The 19,850-nt window shown below is 47.9% G+C and overlaps 1 protein-coding gene across 1 annotated transcript; it reads right to left on the reverse strand.

Annotated features, from left to right (window-relative positions):
- Nucleotides 1-15,013: 15,013 nt before the first annotated feature.
- Nucleotides 15,014-19,269, reverse strand: LOC122942104 (40S ribosomal protein S9-like). Its single transcript, XM_044299600.1, has 3 exons — nt 19,212-19,269; nt 18,978-19,123; nt 15,014-15,605 (listed from the first exon to the last, which is right to left on the reverse strand). Exons 1-3 carry the CDS (start codon nt 19,267-19,269, stop codon nt 15,102-15,104), a joined length of 708 nt encoding a protein of 235 aa, XP_044155535.1. The 3' UTR covers nt 15,014-15,101.
- Between the last annotated feature and the right edge of the window lie 581 nt (nt 19,270-19,850).

Here is a 19,850-nt window from a genome sequence, read left to right on the forward strand (position 1 = left end):
TTTAACGCTGTTGTTGTGCAAACTTTTCCATTGCCTATATGAGGCCAAGCTATAGCATAATAAAATTAGAGTGTTTCTCAGTGATTGCCTGTGTGCGTGTCTGTTATTGCCAACTGGGAAACATCTCTCCTGACGTCAGTGACATCAAACCAAGGGGGTCGTAGAGGTCCAGAAAGGTCCAGATCCTTTCAGTGGGGGGGGTCACACATCACTGCATACAGAGTGTCACACATATCTATATACAGTATACAGTGGTTGTGGGGGTCACATATCACTGCATACAGTATACAGAGGGTCACACATCTCTATATACAGTATACAGTGGTGGTGGGGTCACATATCACTGCATACAGTATGCAGAGGGCCACACATCTCTATATACAGTGGTGGTGGGGGTCACATATCACTGTATGGGGGGGGGGGTCCACATATCACTATATACAGTGTGCAGGAAGGAGAGGGCACAAATTTACAGATGAGACCAGTGACTGCAGCTGATATCACTGACCTCAGTCATATTGACAGCTCGGAATGGGTTAAACTGTTGGTCTGGCTGTAATAAACATGTCTGTGATAAGATCACAGTGCAGAGGGGCCATAAACAGGACAGACACTGGGATTTCTCACAGTTTGTGTTCCACAGCAACTTCCTGGCTCTGCTACATCCTCACATACAGCAGTAGCCTCTTAGTACAGGAGACAGAGTGGATGGAGTCTACAGACAGTCAGCTTCCATCAGCCTTCAGAGCTTCTCCTCACAGTCTCCCTTTCTCCTGCAAAAGTTTCTTTATTTCTACTTGTATCTTCCTGCTAAGCCCCTCTAGCCCTTTACAACCCGGAGTGTCAGCCACAGAAGGAAAGCACATATGATACAAGCAGGGTGATTTAGGACCCAGGGAGCAGCACCCTTTAACCAAACCAGACAGTAAGGCTAGGTCTACACTATGACATTTGTCGCACCAATGTCACGCAACATCTTTATTCGCGACATGCTGCAACTGTGATGCGACAGTCGCAAAAAATCCATTCGAGATAGATTTTTCTGCGACTGTCGCGTCGCAGTCGCAGCATGTCACATTGCGACACCATAGACTACCATTATAAAAATTGTCGAGCTACATTGGTGCGACAAAATGTTGCGCGACAAATGTTGCAGTGTAGTTGTGCCCTATCTGTCGCATGTCGTCATGTAGACCTAGTCTAACACAGACTCAGACAAGGACGACACATTAAAAAGTTCTCACCATCCACAGCTCCCTCCTGAACCGACCCAGAGGCAGAGGATGTAGTCGCCATAGCTCTTCTATGGGGGCCCGAAGATGGCTCAACCACAGAATATGGGAACCTCTCAACAGGCAGCCCCATTAACTTTTCCCCTGCTTACACTCCTGTGCCGGAATTCTGGCTGTCAGCTTCCTCTTCCTCTTGTACGCGCCGGTGTTGCTCCCTGAAGAGGCCAACGTTTTCCATCCTGGCAGGCCGGCCACTCTGTACCCCAACCTCGCTGCTCCTGGAGGAATTGCTTCCAGCAGATGGCACTGCCTCGCTCCCACTTCTGCCGGCGCCCCGCCTTAGGAGGAGGAGTGTAAGCGCTTCTAGCTCTTATGGCTCTATTGCAGTGGAGCGCAGCCAACTCCTCCAGGCACCGCCGCAGCCAGTCTTCTCCGCCGGCAGCCTCCACCTTCTTAATCAGCTGGCGCAGCAGGACGTCCATGGCGCAGGTCCAGCGATGCTCCCCTTCTTCTTGAAACTGGCCGCGAACCTCTGAAGCACCTGCTAAATAAAGGGGACAAGCTTCCCGCCACAAACATGTCAACAAATCCCAGGGCTGTTGTGAGGAATATGGATTATTATTTAATGTCAGCCATGTTCCCACACCAGACATCTACTGTCAGATACCAGAGGTAGTGAACTCCACAGGGGGGGCCCTGCTTCAAAGCCCAGCCAAATTGCAGAGAACTTCTAGCAGGCCACCTTTGTTTACAATTTTTCACCTCCATTCAGATAGCACGGATCCTGCAGGAAAACTTCCCTGCAGGGGGCCTAAGCCTTTCACCACTTCAATTAAATTATCACACATATTGGAACCGGCGATTCATAAGGAATTATGAATCGCCCGTGCATCACATACATAAACCAGATACATATTTGCGTCCCTGTGGCCACAATGAACAGGCCAGTGGTCATAGTTTGGTGGTGGGATGCGAGGGAGGGGAGATATACATATCTCCCCACAGAAACCAAATAACTGTACCATGCTTGAATCCATTGGTCCCAGAACCATCTCCCTGCAACATTCTGGTCTTCAGCCATGAGCTCTAGTCGGTTTTGTGACTCAATTTCTCCCCCCCCCATGCACATTTCTCCAGTCCAATTGACTCCAAACAGAACCAGGGCGGGCTAGTACACCACTGGCACAGGTGAGATGGTGCCTGGGATGGATCTGATCCAGTTTAATCAACCAACCTACCAGACTGGGATGGATCACAATCCAGTTTAATCAACCAACCAGTTACTGTTAGGTTGGTTGATTAAACTGGATCGGATCCATCCATCCCAGGCACCATCTCACCCGTCCCAGTGCCAGTATACTAGCCCGCCCTGGTTTTGTTCTTGGAACTGCCTGCTCCCGGTGACCGCATGTGTTTCAGAGCAATAAGGACAGATAAGGACTTACCTCTGCATCGCCGGACTTGGGAATAAAGATTGCAGATCGCATGTGTTCGTCAGCGAACACTGCGAACTGGCCATCACTGCCTGTCACACCTGTGACAGGTGTTAGAAGGTCTGAAAGACTGACTGCACATGAGTGATCTGATAGCCTCTTTTGGTTTCACTTTGTCTGTGTGTTGCTGGTATGTCCACACCTCCTGTTCATGTGTGGATCATGTGACCTTTCCCTCTTCCCTATTTAGTCTGACTTTACCCATCACTCCTTGCTCTGGATAGCTTTATTTGGTTTTGGAAGAGCTAGAGTGTGGTTCTTGTTGAAGTCCTGTTCATCCATTATCCTCAGAAGTTAAGTCTTCCACTTGTTGTTTTGTATTCACCCCCCCCCCCCCCCCCCGGTTGTTTACTAGGCCTCAGCGAGACGATGGTTCCTTCACCAGGGAAGGAACAGGTTGTCTCTGCCCTGTCATTATCTTTAAGGCATCCGAGGGTCACCAGGGTTTTCTAGGTTCCTGTGTATGGGCTTCTCTACCATCGAGAGGTGCTAATACAGATAGAAGTTAGGGCCAGGAGCAGGGTTTTATAGGTGGCTACCCTTTTCCTTTCCAAACGGTGAGACCTAGTGTCTTTCCCCTTCCTTCTTGTTGTCTTTTGGTGTTTTCACCTAATACATCTGTGACAGCACCGCCGGGTACTATAGGGGTTCATGCCCCACTATAGTAGCCTGGTGAGGCCCCTTACAGACCACACCAGGAAGAAGCTGCCCTCCGCAGTCGATTGGACAAATGGAGGACGCCCTTTCCAGCTTCCCCTACCCAAGGCCGCCGACTTCATGTGGCCATTTATAGTACTGATGCCAATAATTGTGGCCTCTGTGTCATGCTCAGTTAGGGTGACTCCATTGGTCAGGAATGAAGGGGAGTTGGGTATGCGGGAGCCTTGCGCTCCAGCCGTACCACGGTGCCATTCGCCACCAGAGAGGGTGCGGATCGGCACACGGGGGAACACCGGAATGTGCTGCCCCTAGTGCCCTCTAAAAGGGGGAGGTGTGAAGAATATGGATTATTATTTAATGTCAGCCATGTTCCCACACCAGCCATATGCTGTCAGATAGCGAAGGTAGTGAACTCTACGGGGAGCCCTGCTTCAAAGCCCAGCCAAATTGCAGAGAACTTCTAGCAGGCCACCTTTGTTTACAATTAATCACCTCCATTCAGATAGCACGGATCCTGCAGGAAAACTTCCCTGCAGCGGATCTAAGCCATTCACCACTTCAATGAAATTATCAGACATATTGGAACCGGCAATTCATAAGGAATTATGAATCGCCCGTGTATCACATACAAAAACCAGATACATATTTGTGTCCCTTAGGCCACGAGTGGGATGCCAGGGAGAGGAGATATACATATCTTCCCACAGAAACCAGCGAACGGTACCATGCTTGGATCCTACTGGTAGCCGGAACCTAGGCGGATCCATTGGTCCCAGAACCACCTCCCTGCGACATTCTGGTCTGGAGTCATGAGCCCTAATCGGTTTTGTGACTCATTTGCTGCCATCCCCAGAAGAGGGGGAGTAGACTCCTCCCTGAGGCCTGGAGGGGATGAGCCGGCTATAGGTCAAAAGGATTGTGCCAGCAAGCGGGTGTGTCTTTTCTCTGAAGGGGGGTCACATCGTGCCATGTGTTTAGAGGGACCAGCAAACTGCTGACATCACTGCCTGCCATGTGACTACATGACTCATCCATCTGGTAAACTGACTTTTTGCTCGGTTTAATCCTGTTTGTACCATACTACCTGTATTTGCAACCTCAGACCACTGTATATATTCTTTGTGTGTATAGTGTTATTTCTAGCGAGCCCTTAAGGCGATTAAATATATAATTTAATCTTGTGCTGTCTTGTATCTCGATCACGAATCCCCATGACTGTGTTTCGACCTAGTTATACGCTACTGCGGGTTGGTTTCTCACCGAATATTATCTTGTTAGCGGGCTTATATCAAACGAGAAACTGGTGGCAGTATACCCGGGCTGAGGAAGCGCTGTTTCAATGGGGCAGTGAAAAGGCTCCCTCAGCTTTTTGCCTCTCTGTGCCCGTGTGGACAGGAGGAGTCTGTGAACACTGTACTATGCTGACCTTACCTGTTCCTCAGGAACGGCGTAACATCACGCCTTGGTAACCAGTGACTATACTGTATCTCGTTGGCTCTACGTATTTGACGTCTGGCGGCAGCGGGGTGCGGTATATGTCACAGCTGGATTTCTCCCCGAGTAACCAATCAGAATTGGATATTCAGAGCCCAGCATTGACAGCAAAGACTGGAACAAACTGATTACCTCAACACCTCAGCCGCAATTTCAGGTAATTCTGAAAACTAAAAAAGAGCGGGAAAAAGGGGATAAGAAAAGCAAACACTATATACAGTACAGACCAAAAGTTTGGACACACCTTCTCATTCAAAAAGTTTTCTTTATTTTCATGACTATGAAAATTGTAGATTCACACTGAAGGCATCAAAACTATGAATGAACACATGTGGAATTATATACATAACAAAAAAGTGTGAAACAACTGAAAATATGTCATATTCTAGGTTCTTCAAAGTAGCCACCTTTTGCTTTGATTACTGCTTTGCACACTCTTGGCATTCTCTTGATGAGCTTCAAGAGGTAGTCGCCTGAAATGGTTTTCACTTCACATGTGTGCCCTGTCAAGGGGTTGGGACCATCAGTTGCCTTGTGGAGAAGTCAGGTGGATGCACAGCTGATAGTCCTACTGAATAGACTGTTAGAATTTGTATTATGGCAAGAAAAATTGGGAAAACTGTGAAAGTGTCCCCAAGTGCAGTCACAAAAACCATCAAGCGCTCATATTCGGGTCACCCAAGGAAAGGAAGACCAAGAGTCACCTCTGCTGCGGAGGATAAGTTCATCCGAGTCACCAGCCTCAAAAATCGCAGGTTAACAGCAGCTCAGATTAGAGACAAGGTCAATGCCACACAGAGTTCTAGCAGCAGACACATCTCTAGAACAACTGTTAAGAGGAGACTGTGTGAATCAGGCCTTCATGGTAGAATATCTGCTAGGAAACCACTGCTAAGGACAGGCAACAAGCAGAAGAGACGTGTTTGGGCTAAAGAACACAAGGAATGGACATTAGACCAGTGGAAATCTGTGCTTTGGTCTGATGAGTCCAAATTTGAGATCTTTGGTTCCAACCACCGTGTCTTTGTGCGACGCAAAAAAGGTGAATGGATGGACTCTACATGCTTGGTTCCCACCGTGAAGCATGGAGGAGGAGGTGTGATGGTGTGGGGGTGCTTTGCTGGTGACACTGTTGGGGATTTATTCAAAATTGAAGGCATACTGAACCAGCATGGCTACCACAGCATCTTGCAGCGGCATGCTATTCCATCCGGTTTGCGTTTAGTTGGAACATCATTTATTTTTCAACAGGACAAGGACCCCAAACACACCTCCAGGCTGTGTAAGGGCTATTTGATCATGAAGGAGAGTGATGGGGTGCTGCGCCAGATGACCTGGCCTCCACAGTCACCGGACCTGAACCCAATTGAGATGGTTTGGGGTGAGCTGGACCGCAGAGTGAAGGCAAAAGAGCCAACAAGTGCTAAGCATCTCTGGGAACTCCTTCAAGACTGTTGGAAGACCATTTCAGGTGACTACATCTTGATGCGCATCAAGAGAATGCCAAGAGTGTGCAAAGCAGTAATCAAAGCATAGGGTGGCTACTTTGAAGAACCTCAAATATGACATATTTTCAGTTGTTTCACACTTTTGTTATGTATATAATTCCACATGTGTTAATTCATAGTTTTGATGCCTTCAGTGTGAATCTACAATTTTCATAGTCATGAAAATAAAGAAAACTCTTTGAATGAGAAGGTGTGTCCAAACTTTTGGTCTGTACTGTACAGTCGTGGCCAAAAGTTTTGAGAATGACACAAATATTAGTTTTCACAAAGTTTGCTGCTAAACTGCTTTTAGATCTTTGTTTCAGTTGTTTCTGTGATGTAGTGAAATATAATTACATGTACTTCAAAGGCTTTTATCGACAATTACATGACATTTATGCAAAGAGTCAGTATTTGCAGTGTTGGCCCTTCTTTTTCAGGACCTCTGCAATTCGACTGGGCATGCTCTCAATCAACTTCTGGGCCAATTCCTGACTGATAGCAACCCATTCTTTCATAATCACTTCTTGGAGTTTGTCAGAATTAGTGGGTTTTTGTTTGTACACCCGCCTCTTGAGGATTGACCTCAAGTTCTCAATGGGATTAAGATCTGGGGAGTTTCCAGGCCATGGACCCAAAATGTCAATGTTGTGGTCCCCGAGTCACTTAGTTATCACTTTTGCCTTATGGTACGGTGCTCCATCGTGCTGGAAAATGCATTGTTCTTCACCAAACTGTTTTTGGATTGTTGGAAGAAGTTGCTGTTGGAGGGTGTTTTGGTACCATTCTTTATTCATGGCTGTGTTTTGGGGCAAAATTGTGAGTGAGCCCACTCCCTTGGATGAGAAGCAACCCCACACATGAATGGTCTCAAGATGCTTTACTGTTGGCATGACACAGGACTGATGGTAGCGCTCACCTTTTCTTCCTGATGCCTCAAACAATCAGAAAGAGGTTTCATCGGAGAATATGACTTTGCCCCAGTCCTCAGCAGTCCATTCACCATATTTTCTGCAGAAGATCAATCTGTCCCTGATGTTTTTTTTGGAGAGAAGTGGCTTCTTTGCTGCCCTTCTTGACACCAGGCCATCTTCCAAAAGTCTTCGCCTCACTGTGCGTGCAGATGCGCTCTCACCTGCCTGCTGCTATTCCTGAGCAAGTTCTGCACTGGTGGCACTCCGATCCCGCAGCTGAATACTCTTTAGGAGACGATTCTGGCGCTTGCTGGACTTTCTTGGACACCCTGAAGCCTTCTTAACAAGAATTGAACCTCTTTCCTTGAAGTTCTTGATGATCCTATAAATTGTTGATTGAGGTGCCATCTTAGTAGCCACAATATCCTTGCCTGTGAAGTTATTTTTATGCAACGCAATGATGGCTGCACGACTTTCTTTGCAGGTCACCATGGTTAACAATGGAAGAACAATGATTTCAAGCATCACCCTCCTTTTAACAGGTCAAGTCTGCCATTTTAACCCAATAAGCCTGACATAATGATCTCCAGCCTTTTGGTCGTCAACATTCTCACCTGAGTTAACAAGACGATTACTGAAATGATCTCAGCAGGTCCTTTAATGACAGCAATGAAATGCAGTGGAAAGGTTTTTTTGGGATTAAGTTAATTTTCATGGCAAAGAAGGACTATGCAATTCATCTGATCACTCTTCATAACATTCTGGAGTATATGGAAATTGCTATTATAAAAACTTAAGCAGCAACTTTTCCAATATTTATGTAATTCTCAAAACTTTTGGCTACGACTATATATGTGTGTATATATATATATATATATATATATATATATATATACGCACACACACACACACACACATAGATACATACATACATACAGTGCCTGTGTCCCCCCAAGCTAAACGCTCTAGGGGACTATTCATTCACTTGAATGGGGCTGAGCTGCTCCTGCCACGTGAACGATGAACAGGTCGTTACTCAGCCTAGAAAAAGCTGAGAGAAGGCAGTATCGCTCACAGAAATGCCTGTGCCTTCTTAAACAACTGATCGGTGGGGGTCCTGTGTGTCAGACCCCCACTGATCAGATACTGGGGACCTATTTTGAAGATAAGTCATCAGTTATAAAATCTTGGAAAAGCCCTTTAATCATGTAGAGAGGTCAAGGTCACTAGCTTTGGGGTCTAGCATAGAGGGGGTTAATAGTATTGGTCAGCTTGTTAAAGGTGTTGGCCACCGTTAATATAAAAAGAGTAAAGTGCCCCAGACAATAACTAAAGCCAAGAGGTATTTGTTTAATGACAGATATACTGTGTATATATCATGCTCCCATTGATGAGAGGCTGTGTGGGTGAAGCAGCTGCAAAGTGAAACAAAAAATCCCACCATGCATCACTGCACGCATCTTCAGAGGGGGAGTCACATGAAATCCCTGGACAACTGTGATACCATTGTAACAACATCAGTGCTTTTAGACCTCATGCGCATAACCATAGCCTGTCCATGCTGGTATTGTGGCCTGCAAACAGGGGGTCCACAATATACAGGCACCAGCCGTGTGTGCATCGTATCACTGATGCAGACCCATTCACTTGAATGGATCTGCAATCCGGAAGGTGCAGTGCAGAATGGAAACACATATCGGAAGACCACGGAAGCTCTATGAAGTGCTTCCGTGGGTTTTCTGTCCTTGCCGCCACACTGCAAAAAAGTAGTGCATGTACTGCTTTTTTGGGTGCAAACCTGGATGTGGATTGCAGACCCAAAAGTGAATGGTTTCTCATGTGCAAACAGTGGGCATACGGTTGGTGCCCATGTATTGCAGGCCACAAAGTATATATTATACCTCCCAACCATCCAGGATCTGGCGGGACAGTCCCAGATTTCAGTGGCTGTCTGGCAATCCCGGTATGGGGGTGGTATGTCCCACTCTCCGGCAGGAAGCAAAGACAGCTGCCTATAACGATTAGGCAGAGACCTGTCCATCGGCTCCCTGCTCCATCACTCCTCTCCCCTGCCAGCACTCTACACTGCTTGTCTGGGCAGGGGGCGGGGCCAGCCAACAGCTCTGTGTATTCTGCTGCTGCTGAGGAACGAGGTGAGTATGTGGAGTTTTAATTATTTTTTTTTACTGCCTGTGAAGGGGTCGCAATCCGGGGCATATTACTGCGAGGGGGGTACAACTGGGCATATTACTGTGAGAGGACACAGTCCTGGGCATATTACTGTGAGGGGGAACATAACAAGGCACATTACTGGGCATATTATTGTGAGGGGGCACACATCTGGGCATCGCTATTGTGAGGAGGCACATATCTGGGCATAACTAGTGTGAGGGGGCACATATTTGGGCACTGCTACTGTGAGGATGCACATATCTGGGTATCGCTACTGTGAGGATGCACATATCTGGACATCGCTACTGTGAGGGGGCACATCTGGGCATCGCTACTGTGAGGGGGCACATATCTAGGCATAACTACTGTGAGGGGGCCCCATATATCTGGGCATAGCTACTGTGAGAGGGCACATATCTGAGCATAACTACTGTGAGGGCAAATATCTGAGCATAACTGCTGTGAACGAGGCACATATCTGGGCATAATCTGTGAAGGGGGCACAATGCTTGCATAACTACTGTGTGATGGCATAAAGGGAAATAATTACTATGTGGGGGCATTTAGGGGACTTGGTGGGATTTGGTGTTTAGTTCTGTTGTGGACCGAGCTAGAGGTGTGGCCTAGTGCGAAAAAAAATTGACGTAGTGCGTTTCACGCACTCCCAACATACTGTCCCTCTTCCTTCTTTTCAAAAGTTGTGAGGTATGATATATATTGTGGGGACTCGCTCTGGTACACAGGATTAGCAGACACAGTATAGAGGCAACAACAAGTTATTTGGATCAAACAGTTCAGTGTTTTATTCACACTTTAGGCAAGAGACAAAACAAGCAGTCATATTCAAACAAAAAGTCACCTTACGGTTTTGGTGGTAATTCACACCGTGCAGCAATTCTGCCTCAAAGGGTCCTTGCTGATAGCAGCACCAACCTGTTTTCACGCCAAACAGGTAGCAAGCCTTCATCCAGACACAAGGCTCCAGGAACCCAACACGAAGACATTGCTTCTGAGCCCAGCTGCCTACTTAAGGACAGCCAGGTGCTGAGAAAACACGGACCGGCATTTAAAATCCGGTCTGGTATTTGACCTCACCTGGCTGCATCAGCCCAGCTGCACATGCTGGAAGGAAAATACCTGTTTTCCCAGACCAAACCTCTCACTGTGTCACATACCCCCCCCCCCCCTAGTTCAACCCTGAGGGGGTGAACACACGCCAGACAGTGTACCCGGGACAATGGCCTGCCCTGTGTTCCACCGAAAACTTTACGTTTTGTAGGGAGACAAACCATCGGGTGACCCGGACATTTATGTCCTTGGCTTAGCTCATCCACTTAAGAGGGGAGTGGTCAGTCACCAGGTGGAATTTTCTCCCCAATAAATAATAGCGGAGAGATTCTAGTGCCCACTTGATAGCCAGGCACTCTCTCTCCACTATACTATACCAGGTCTCGGCTGGGGTGAGCTTACGGCTGAGGAAGACAACGGGATGCTCCTCCTCCACTTCCTGAAACAGTACAGCACCGACGCCTACTTCGGAGGCATCGGTCTGTACTATAGACTCCCTTTTAAAGTCGGGCGTCACCAAAACCAGGGACCCGCACAGGGCCGACTTCAAAGCGGAGAAAGCCTCTTCCGCCCGATCATCCAAGCAAACCATCACTGACTTGTATCCCTTCCAGAGTCCTGTCAAAGGCGTGGCTAGAGTAGCAAAGTGGGGAACAAACCTCATGTAATAACCCACCATTTCCAGGAATGCCTTTATTTGCCTAGTGGTGACAGGTTGGTGCCAATTCCGTATCACCTCTATTTTGTTCACTTGGGTTTTGATGACTCTGCGCCCAATGACATACCCCATGTCATGGTGGGGAGCGGGGGAAACTCCCCACCGTACAATGTCACCAGGTACTAGGCCGTAGGCAGGGAAAAGGGAGCTGGTCACCTCCTAAAGCTTCCCTAAAATTGCCCTAGAGTAAGGGGGCACATACCCACGAACCTAAACGTCTAGGAATCCCTGCATCGCCCTCAACATAGTGACAAGGCAGAGACCTCCTGTTCATCCATCACCATGGATGAAAGGCGTCTACAGCGGCCCAGAAGCAGACAGGGAGAAAGACAATGCAGCAACTGCACGGCAGGTAAGAACACAATGTAACAACGGAACATCAAACACTTACCTGCCGCAGCAAAGATGGAATAACCACACAACAACAACCTGGACCCCCATGCGGACACCGAAGCAAGGTGGCTCCAGGCAAGGCTGCTAATGTCTTTAGGTTCAGAAGACGAACAGGGAAAATGTCTAGCAGACATGCTGGACACAACATCAACAGACCAGACATGTAACAACGCACAAGACATAACAACCAAATCCCAAATCAAACCCACATCAAACATAGACACATAAGGATGGGTGGAGACATGGAGAAAACATAGGGATGACATTGCTAAAAGACCTTGATGTCCAACAAGGTGGCCCTCAATGACTGGGCAGATGGAATTGCCACAGAAAGGAGCATAGCTTCCAGCCCAAAGCAAGGCTAGAGCACAACTAACCTCCATGCAACAAGCCTAGGCTAAATAGCTCCAAGAGACCACACCTTGATCCACACCTAGTCAGGAAATTAACCCCACACTCACCAAACAGCAGGAAGAATCCTCTAAGGGGACGTGCACGTGCAAACCGAAAACTACTCGCTGCCCCCGGCAACCAGTCTGCACGGCAACCGCGTCATGGTCAAACAATACGACCATGACACTCCCACCCCTCAAAGCCCCCCCCCCCAAATAAAAGGGGAAGCTAGTGGGGAACCCACAAACGGGGGAGGGGAAAAGAAAAAAAAGTTGCAGAATCAGTGTCAGTACAAGCAAGTCTCCCCCAGACTGCTGCCAGCACCCTGGAACCACCAACTAGGAACCAGGAAACCAGCCAATGAACAGTCAGGAGGGACAGCACTGACCACTGCGTCCACACTCAGACACAGTTCAGACACCAGGTAGCAGCCAGCAAACATCCCCGAACCAGCATGCACCACATCGACTGAACCACTGAGAAAAGGACGAGGGGAGACACAAACACAAGTGACGGTTCACACCTACTGCAACCTCAGTTACAGAGAACCACACTGTTAACAGGGTTCCCCTTTCACCCTCCCTTCGGAGGATAAGAATGTGCACCAGAAAACGGCAGGCGACACATGTTGCGCCCTCTTCCGAAGGCAAAATATACTGAGGACCCTAGGCTAAATAGTTCCAAGAGACCACACCCTGATCCACACCTAGTCAGGAAATTAACCCCACACTCACCAAACAGGAAGAATCACCTAAGGGGAAGTGCACGTGCAAACTTAAAACTACTTGTTGCCCCCGGCAACCAGTCTGCATGGCAACTGCGTCATGGTCAAACAATACGACCGTGACACCCCAGGTACTTAGTCTCTTCTAACCCTATCGCGCATTTTTTTGGGTTAGCGGTTAGGCCAGCTTTCCGAAGGGAGTCCACTACAGCCTGCACTTTGGGTAGGTGACTTTCCCAGTCGGTACTGTGGATGACAATATCGTCCAGGTAAGCCGAAGCGTACCGACGATGTGGACGAAGCACAATGTCCAATTACTCGCTGAAAAGTGGCGGGGGCGCCAAGCAGACCAAAGGGTAAGATGTTATATTGATACAGTCCCTCAGGCGTGATGAAGGCAGTTTTCTCTTTGACAGCCTCCATTAAGGGCACCTGCCAGTACCCTTTCATGAGGTCCAAAAAATACCGGGCTTGTCATAACCTCTCAATGAGCTCATCCACCTGGGGCATGGGATACACAATTTGGAAACATTGTTAAGTTCTCGAAAGTTGTTACAAAACCGCAATGTCCCGTCCGGCTTGGGTATCAATACTATAGGACTGGCCCACTCAGTTTTTGACTCCTCAATGACGTCTAGTCGCAACATTAGCTGCACCTCCTCCGATATAGCTTGTCACCGAGCTTCAGGCACCCATATGGTCTTAATCAGACTTTTGCCTGAGGCTCAGTGACATTCTGAATTATGGAAGTGCGTCCAGGGAGGTCCGAGAACACATCCGACTAACGAACTCCCTGGCCTCCTGAGTCTGTTTAGAGGAGAGGCTGTCAGCAATTTTTACTGTGGCAGCCATCTCTCTTGCATGAGACAGAGGGGCCGGTACCTCTTCTAGAAAACCCAGCTGCGGGCTGTCTTCTGTACAGGTTTCCCTGTCTTTCCACGGATTGAGTAAATTCACGTGGTAAACCTGCTCCGGCCTTTGCCGCCCTGGCTGGTGTACCTTGTAGTTTACATCTCCAATTTTCTCAAGTGCCTCGTAGGGCCCCTGCTACCTAGCCAGGAACTTACTGTCCACGGTCGGCACCAGAACCAAAACCCGATCACCCGGGTTAAAGATCCGGACCCGAGTCTGCCGATTATAGACCCCACTCTGGGCTCGCTGAGCTGCCTCCATATGCTCCCTAACAAGAGGCAACACTGTCTCTATCCGATCTTGCATCTGGGTAACGTACTCAATGACACTTTTATGTGGAGTGGGCTGTTGTTCCCACGCCTCTTTGGCCATGTCCAAGAGACCGCGAGGGTGTCTGCCTTATAGCAGTTTGAAGGGCGAGAACCCAGTAGAGGCCTGGGGTACCTCTCGCAATGCGAACATAAGGTAGGGCAGAAGGAGGTCCCAGTCCTTCCCATCTTTAGATCCTACCTTTTTTAACATATTTTTTAATGTTTGATTAAATCGTTCTACCAGACCGTCCGTTTGTGGATGGTAAACGGACGTTCGTAGTTGTTTTATGTGCAGCAACTTACAGAGATCCCTCATCACTTTGGACATAAAAGGGGTCCTTTGGTCGGTCAGAACCTCTTTAGGTAGTCCTACTCAGGAAAACATCTCCATTAATTCCTTAGCTATGAGTTTGGCCGAGGTGTGTCGCAGTGGCACCGCCTACGGGTATCGAGTGGTGTAGTCTAGAATGACTAAGATGTGCCGATGCCCTCTGGCAGACTTCAGTACTGGGCCCATGAGGTCCATAGCAATTTGGTCAAGCAGTACTTCAATAATCGGGAGAGGCACTAGGGCACTACGGAAATGTGGCTGGGAGCTAGATATCTGGCAGGTCGGGCAAGACTTACAAAACTCCTCCATTTCTTTGAATATGCTGGGCCAGTAAAACCGCTGTAGAATACAATCCTGAGTATTCTGCAGCCCCAGGTGACCCCCGAGAACGTGTTGGTCGGCTAGATCTAACACAAGCTTGCGACAAGCCTTGAGGCCACCAACTGTTCAATAGGCTCACCCTGTAGTTGGTTTACCCGATACAACATATCTTGATGAACCACAAAACGGGGAAACACTGACTCTGCCCCAGGTTGCTGTGGTTCACCATCTACTATTAACACATTTTCCCATGCGCAGCATAGGGTTGGGTCCCGACATTGGGCGGTACCAAAATGTATTCCCGGAGACATTGAGGTCTGCCAATTCAGGACCCGGTGGCAAGTCCTCCACGTCTCCCACCATCACACTTAGCGGGGTTGTCTCCACTTCTTTTTTTTTTTTTTTTATGTTAAACCAAGTTTATTTTACAACTCTTCACTACATATCCCAGATGGTGTTGGGAAGCCAAATTTACAGTTTAATCTTCCTCTTCATCATCTCCACCACCTTGTCCTTTCTTGGCATTCTTTCTCTTAGCACGGCCAGGACGTCCACCACCGTATGGTGAGCGCAGAGAGAAGTCAATGTGCTTTTGGGAATCCAAGCGCACAATGAAAGATGGGATGTTAACCACTTGCTTGTGGACACGGATGTGCCTCTGTCTGATCAATACACAGGCATGATGGATGGATTTAGCCAAACCCAACTTGAACACTTGGGTCTGAAGACGCCTCTCCAAGAAATCTTCAATTTTCAAGCCCAGAATGTAATCGAGCTTCATCTTCCCCTCATCCAACACACCAATGCGCACCAAACGCCTAAGCAGGGCATTACCTTCAAACAAACGCTTGAGATCTTTCTCATCCAGAGTCAGCAGTTCTCTGGCAGCTTTGCGAATCTTGGCAAGAGTGAATTTCACCCTCCACACCTCACGTTTGTTACGAAGCCCATATTCACCAATGAGCTTTAAAAAATAAAAATGCTTTACACAGCTTATAAGGGGGATGTCACAGCACAACGGGATTCTAACTGGGGAAGAGGTCAAAGTAATCCTCCTCCTACCACGACCATGGTTGTTGATGGAGGACATGCAGAGCTTTTTCAGTCCTACACATCGCCACAGCCCTTCGGGATCCAGCCTTAGAGAACAACTCGACCGACAGGTGGCAGACTACCTCGCCTTAACTGCAGATATCGACACTCTGAGGAGCGATGAACCCCTTGACTACTGGGTGTGCAGGCTTGACCTGTGGCCTGAGCTATCCCAGTTTGCGATAGAACTTCTGGCCTGCCCCGCTTCAAGTGTCCTGTCAGAAAGGACCTTCAGTGCAGCAGGAGGCATTGTCACTGACAAAAGAAGTCGCCTCGGTCAAAAAAGTGTTGATTACCTCACCTTCATTAAGATGAATGAGGCATGGATCCCGAAGGGACTGACAGTAGGGGATACGTTTAACTAACAAAAGGCCTGACATGCCTTGGCCTCAAAATGGTCCCCACGCTGCTGTATTTAATGTCTGCATACCGGATGACTTTCGTGAATTCTCCGCCACCAACTAAGGTTCAAGCCGCAATGTTTTAGTCACCTTTCTGCCTTGAAAACATAAATTTTTCTGGCAGCGGCTGCAACAATAACATTGTTTTTCAGGCATGTGTACATGCCTAATTTTTCTGGCCTCTGGTGCTGCACTGTGGCTGCAAAAACAAAACAAAAAAAAGGCACATACAAGTGTCAATTCCCCTTTCGTGATCGTTACCTTGTTGTGGTGAAGGGGCTTGCGTATCACAATGAAGCGATCATTACCTCTATGAGTGTGTTGGCAATGTTGCCACACCCCAGATGATAAGGCCGTTGCTTCATTATGATCAGACCAAAAGCGATCGTTGCGGCTGGATGTTTTTTCATAGAAAAAACTAAAATGTTTTAATTTTTTTTAAGTTGTATGGATGGGTTTTTAATACATAAAAAAAAAATCATAATAAAGTCTCTTAATAGTTTATTAGAAATAATGCAGACAATTTAAAAAATCCCCAACAATTCCAATACAAATCAAGTACAAAGCTCAGAACTAAAATTATTTCAGGATGTCATAATGGTTCGTTAATTCGACAATGGTTAATCAATTCGACACACGTCCCCGGATAGGGGACGTAACAGGGATTAAACTGATAGGAATAGGACTAGTTAAGACACCACTCATATAGGGTGTCACAGCACATTGCTCCGTGCACGCGCAGTGCCCCAACTTGGGAGTAAGAGGACCGACCAAGCTGCTTTTTCCATCTCCCGGTTCCTAAAATCAATTCAGTTTGGTGTATCAGTTTGGTCTGTCACTGTGAAGGCAGTCGAAGATACCCGGCCAAATTTTTTTTTTCACAAAAGGCAATCCCACCCTGATATGGAACGTAACAGGGATTAAACTGATGAGAATAGTACTACAGAAAATAGCACTCATATCGGGTGTGACAGTAAATTGCACGGCGCAGACGCAGTGACCGTGGCGTGGATTCAAACAAAGGGGAGGGAGCCAGCAATTTTTTAACCATCTCCCCGTTCGAAAAATCTATTTCATAAATGGACCCCAGATTGGGGACGTAACAGGGATTAAACTGATGAGAAGAGAGAACTACAGGAAATACCACTCATATCGGGTGGGACAGTAAATTGCACGGCACAGACGCAGTGACCGTGGCGTGGATTCAAACAAAGGGGAGGGAGCCAGCAATTTTTTAACCATCTCCCCGTTCGAAAAATCCATTTACTAAATGGACCCCAGATTGGGGACGTAACAGGGATTAAACTAATGGGAAGAGAGAACTATAGAGAATAGCACTCATATCGGGTGGGACAGTAAATTGCACGGCACAGACGCAGTGACCGTGGATTCAAACAAAGGGGAGGGAGCCAGCGTTTTTTTAACCATCTCCCCATTCGAAAAAGCAATTCAATTTACCTTTCCGGGACCCTTGGTGTTGTATGTGGCTGGGTGGAGGAAGAAACCTTCAATGACATCAACGGGACATGGCTAGCTTGGTATCCAACCTTGTGCCAATGGGAAGTTTGCGGTTGGGCAAATGGACTGTTTGCGGTTGTTTGCGGTGCATTAAAAGGGGAGTTTGGTCTGTCAATGTCTGTGAAGCGGGCGTTACCCTTACACTACCTGATCGATACAACATCATACCTGATCGTATACACACACTAGATGTTTTAAACCACGTTGTTCCAAAAAAAATTGGATTGTTAGGTGATTTATGCCCTTTATGGATTAAAATCCAACTCTGCGTCAACTATGTAATTTTCCATGGGAGTTTTGCCATGGGTCCCCCTCCGGCATGCCACAGTACAGTTGTTAGTCCCCTTGAAACAACTTTTCCATCACTATTGTGGTCAGAAAGAGTCCCTGTGGGTTGTAAAATTCGCCTGCCTACAGAAGTCAATGGCGGTTCGACCCGTTCGCGAACATTTGTAGAAATTCGCGTTCGCCAACGAAATATTTTATGTTCGCGACATCTCTAGTCCCCCTTACCTGACCACAACTTTGGAGGGGTTGATCCATCCGGGAGGTTGGATCCTTCTCCGATTGGCCCGGATAGTTAGGTTGACACATTGGTAATACTGGTACCCTTCCAGAAACAAAGATGGCACTTCTAAGTCGATGCCGCACTATGCGCATGCGCTGGCTTCCACATAGGAAATACAGCAGAGCCTGGGCTACTGGCGATGTAGTGGAGCCCGGATGCGTGCACAACTTGGCGTGAGAGGTTTGTCTTTGACACTATGTGGTATCTGCAGTACTAGTTAAAAATGCCAATTTTGGCCAGTATTCACATGGACGCGCGGTATTGTCAGACATAGTCAAACGCCCTTCTCTCAGTCTACGTGGTTGATGATTTTAATGATTTATATATTAATTTCACATCGATTAAATCCACTGTGGTTGCGTACATACGCACTTAGGTAAATACACTATTAAATGTAAAGTGTTTGGATGTAACACAAATATGTGCAATCTTATGTATCAAGTGTTAGGATATTTTGCATATGTAATTGCTGACATGACTGAATTAGGTAAATGGTCTTCACATGTTAATTGGTCACATGTTTTTGATCTGTATGTTCATTGGTCACCTGATTATTTGAGTGCTATTTATGGAAGGCACAAGCTTGTATTTCTTTGCTTAAGAAAGGCTCAGTTGTGAGCTGAAACGTCGTTACTGCTTCACATGGGTGAATAAAGACACCGCTTTTTCAAGTCTTGGAGTGCTGTCCTATTTCTGGTATGTATTAAGGCAATTTGCCTGGATTTGTGGGAGGGGCTGAGTTCCACCTCCAGCCTATTTAAGGCACTCCCCTTACCTGGCTCCTGTACCGTCTGAGGTCAGAGTTGCTTGACTGTTGCTTGAGAAGTTGCTGAGAGTTGCTTGAAGTTCTGCGCCAGCGGTCGGTGTCCTGGATTTCCCGTGCAGGCCTTCTTCCGTCCGCCCAGTTCCTACCCCGGTTTGCTGCAGGTCACGTCCCTAGGGCGCCTGAAACTGTAAGTTAGCAACACGGTACAGCATGGGGCCTCATTCATAGTCCCCCTCTACAAACTTATGCCACTTCGCTTTTTCACCATTTCTTGCTTGTTTCCCGGCCGCCGGGTGGCCATCAGCGCCTGCGCCGCTGCTGCGGGGCCCTCTCTGCCTCATGGTTCCCGTACCTCCGGCCCTCCCGTCACACGGCTGATGGCGGCGGCCCGCGTCCTGAGTTGCCGATCTGCACGTGCACGGCCCGAGGACTTTAGTTGTGATCTCCTGTGATTTCTGACTGTGTTATGTTGGTATTACAAGCAGGCAGCATAAGAGGCAGAGGGCGAGGTGCAGCTGGCAACAGAGCCCCTGGTCCCAGGGGGACGTGCCTGGGGGGATATTCGGCTGGCCGTGGCATTCATAGCAGATATCATGAAGGGAAGGGTAAACAGCAAGCCTCCCTCCCGTCACACGGCTGATGGCGGCGGCCCGCGTCCTGAGTTGCCGATCTGCGCATGCGCGGCTGGCCCCGTCCGGCGCACGCGCAGTGTTCCGGGGTGTACCCACCCACCGCGATGGTTGCTAAGGACTGGCGGTGCTCGTGCGCGGGTCGGCGGGGGAAGGGGGGGGTTGGTGCAGCACACACTACTCCATGCTGCAGACGCATGATAAGAAGGGGAAGCGTGGGCATCACTTTAGATGTACTCAAATCATCTTCCAT

This window comes from Bufo gargarizans, chromosome 6 (genome assembly GCF_014858855.1).
Source record: "Bufo gargarizans isolate SCDJY-AF-19 chromosome 6, ASM1485885v1, whole genome shotgun sequence".
Lineage (NCBI taxonomy): Eukaryota > Metazoa > Chordata > Amphibia > Anura > Bufonidae > Bufo > Bufo gargarizans.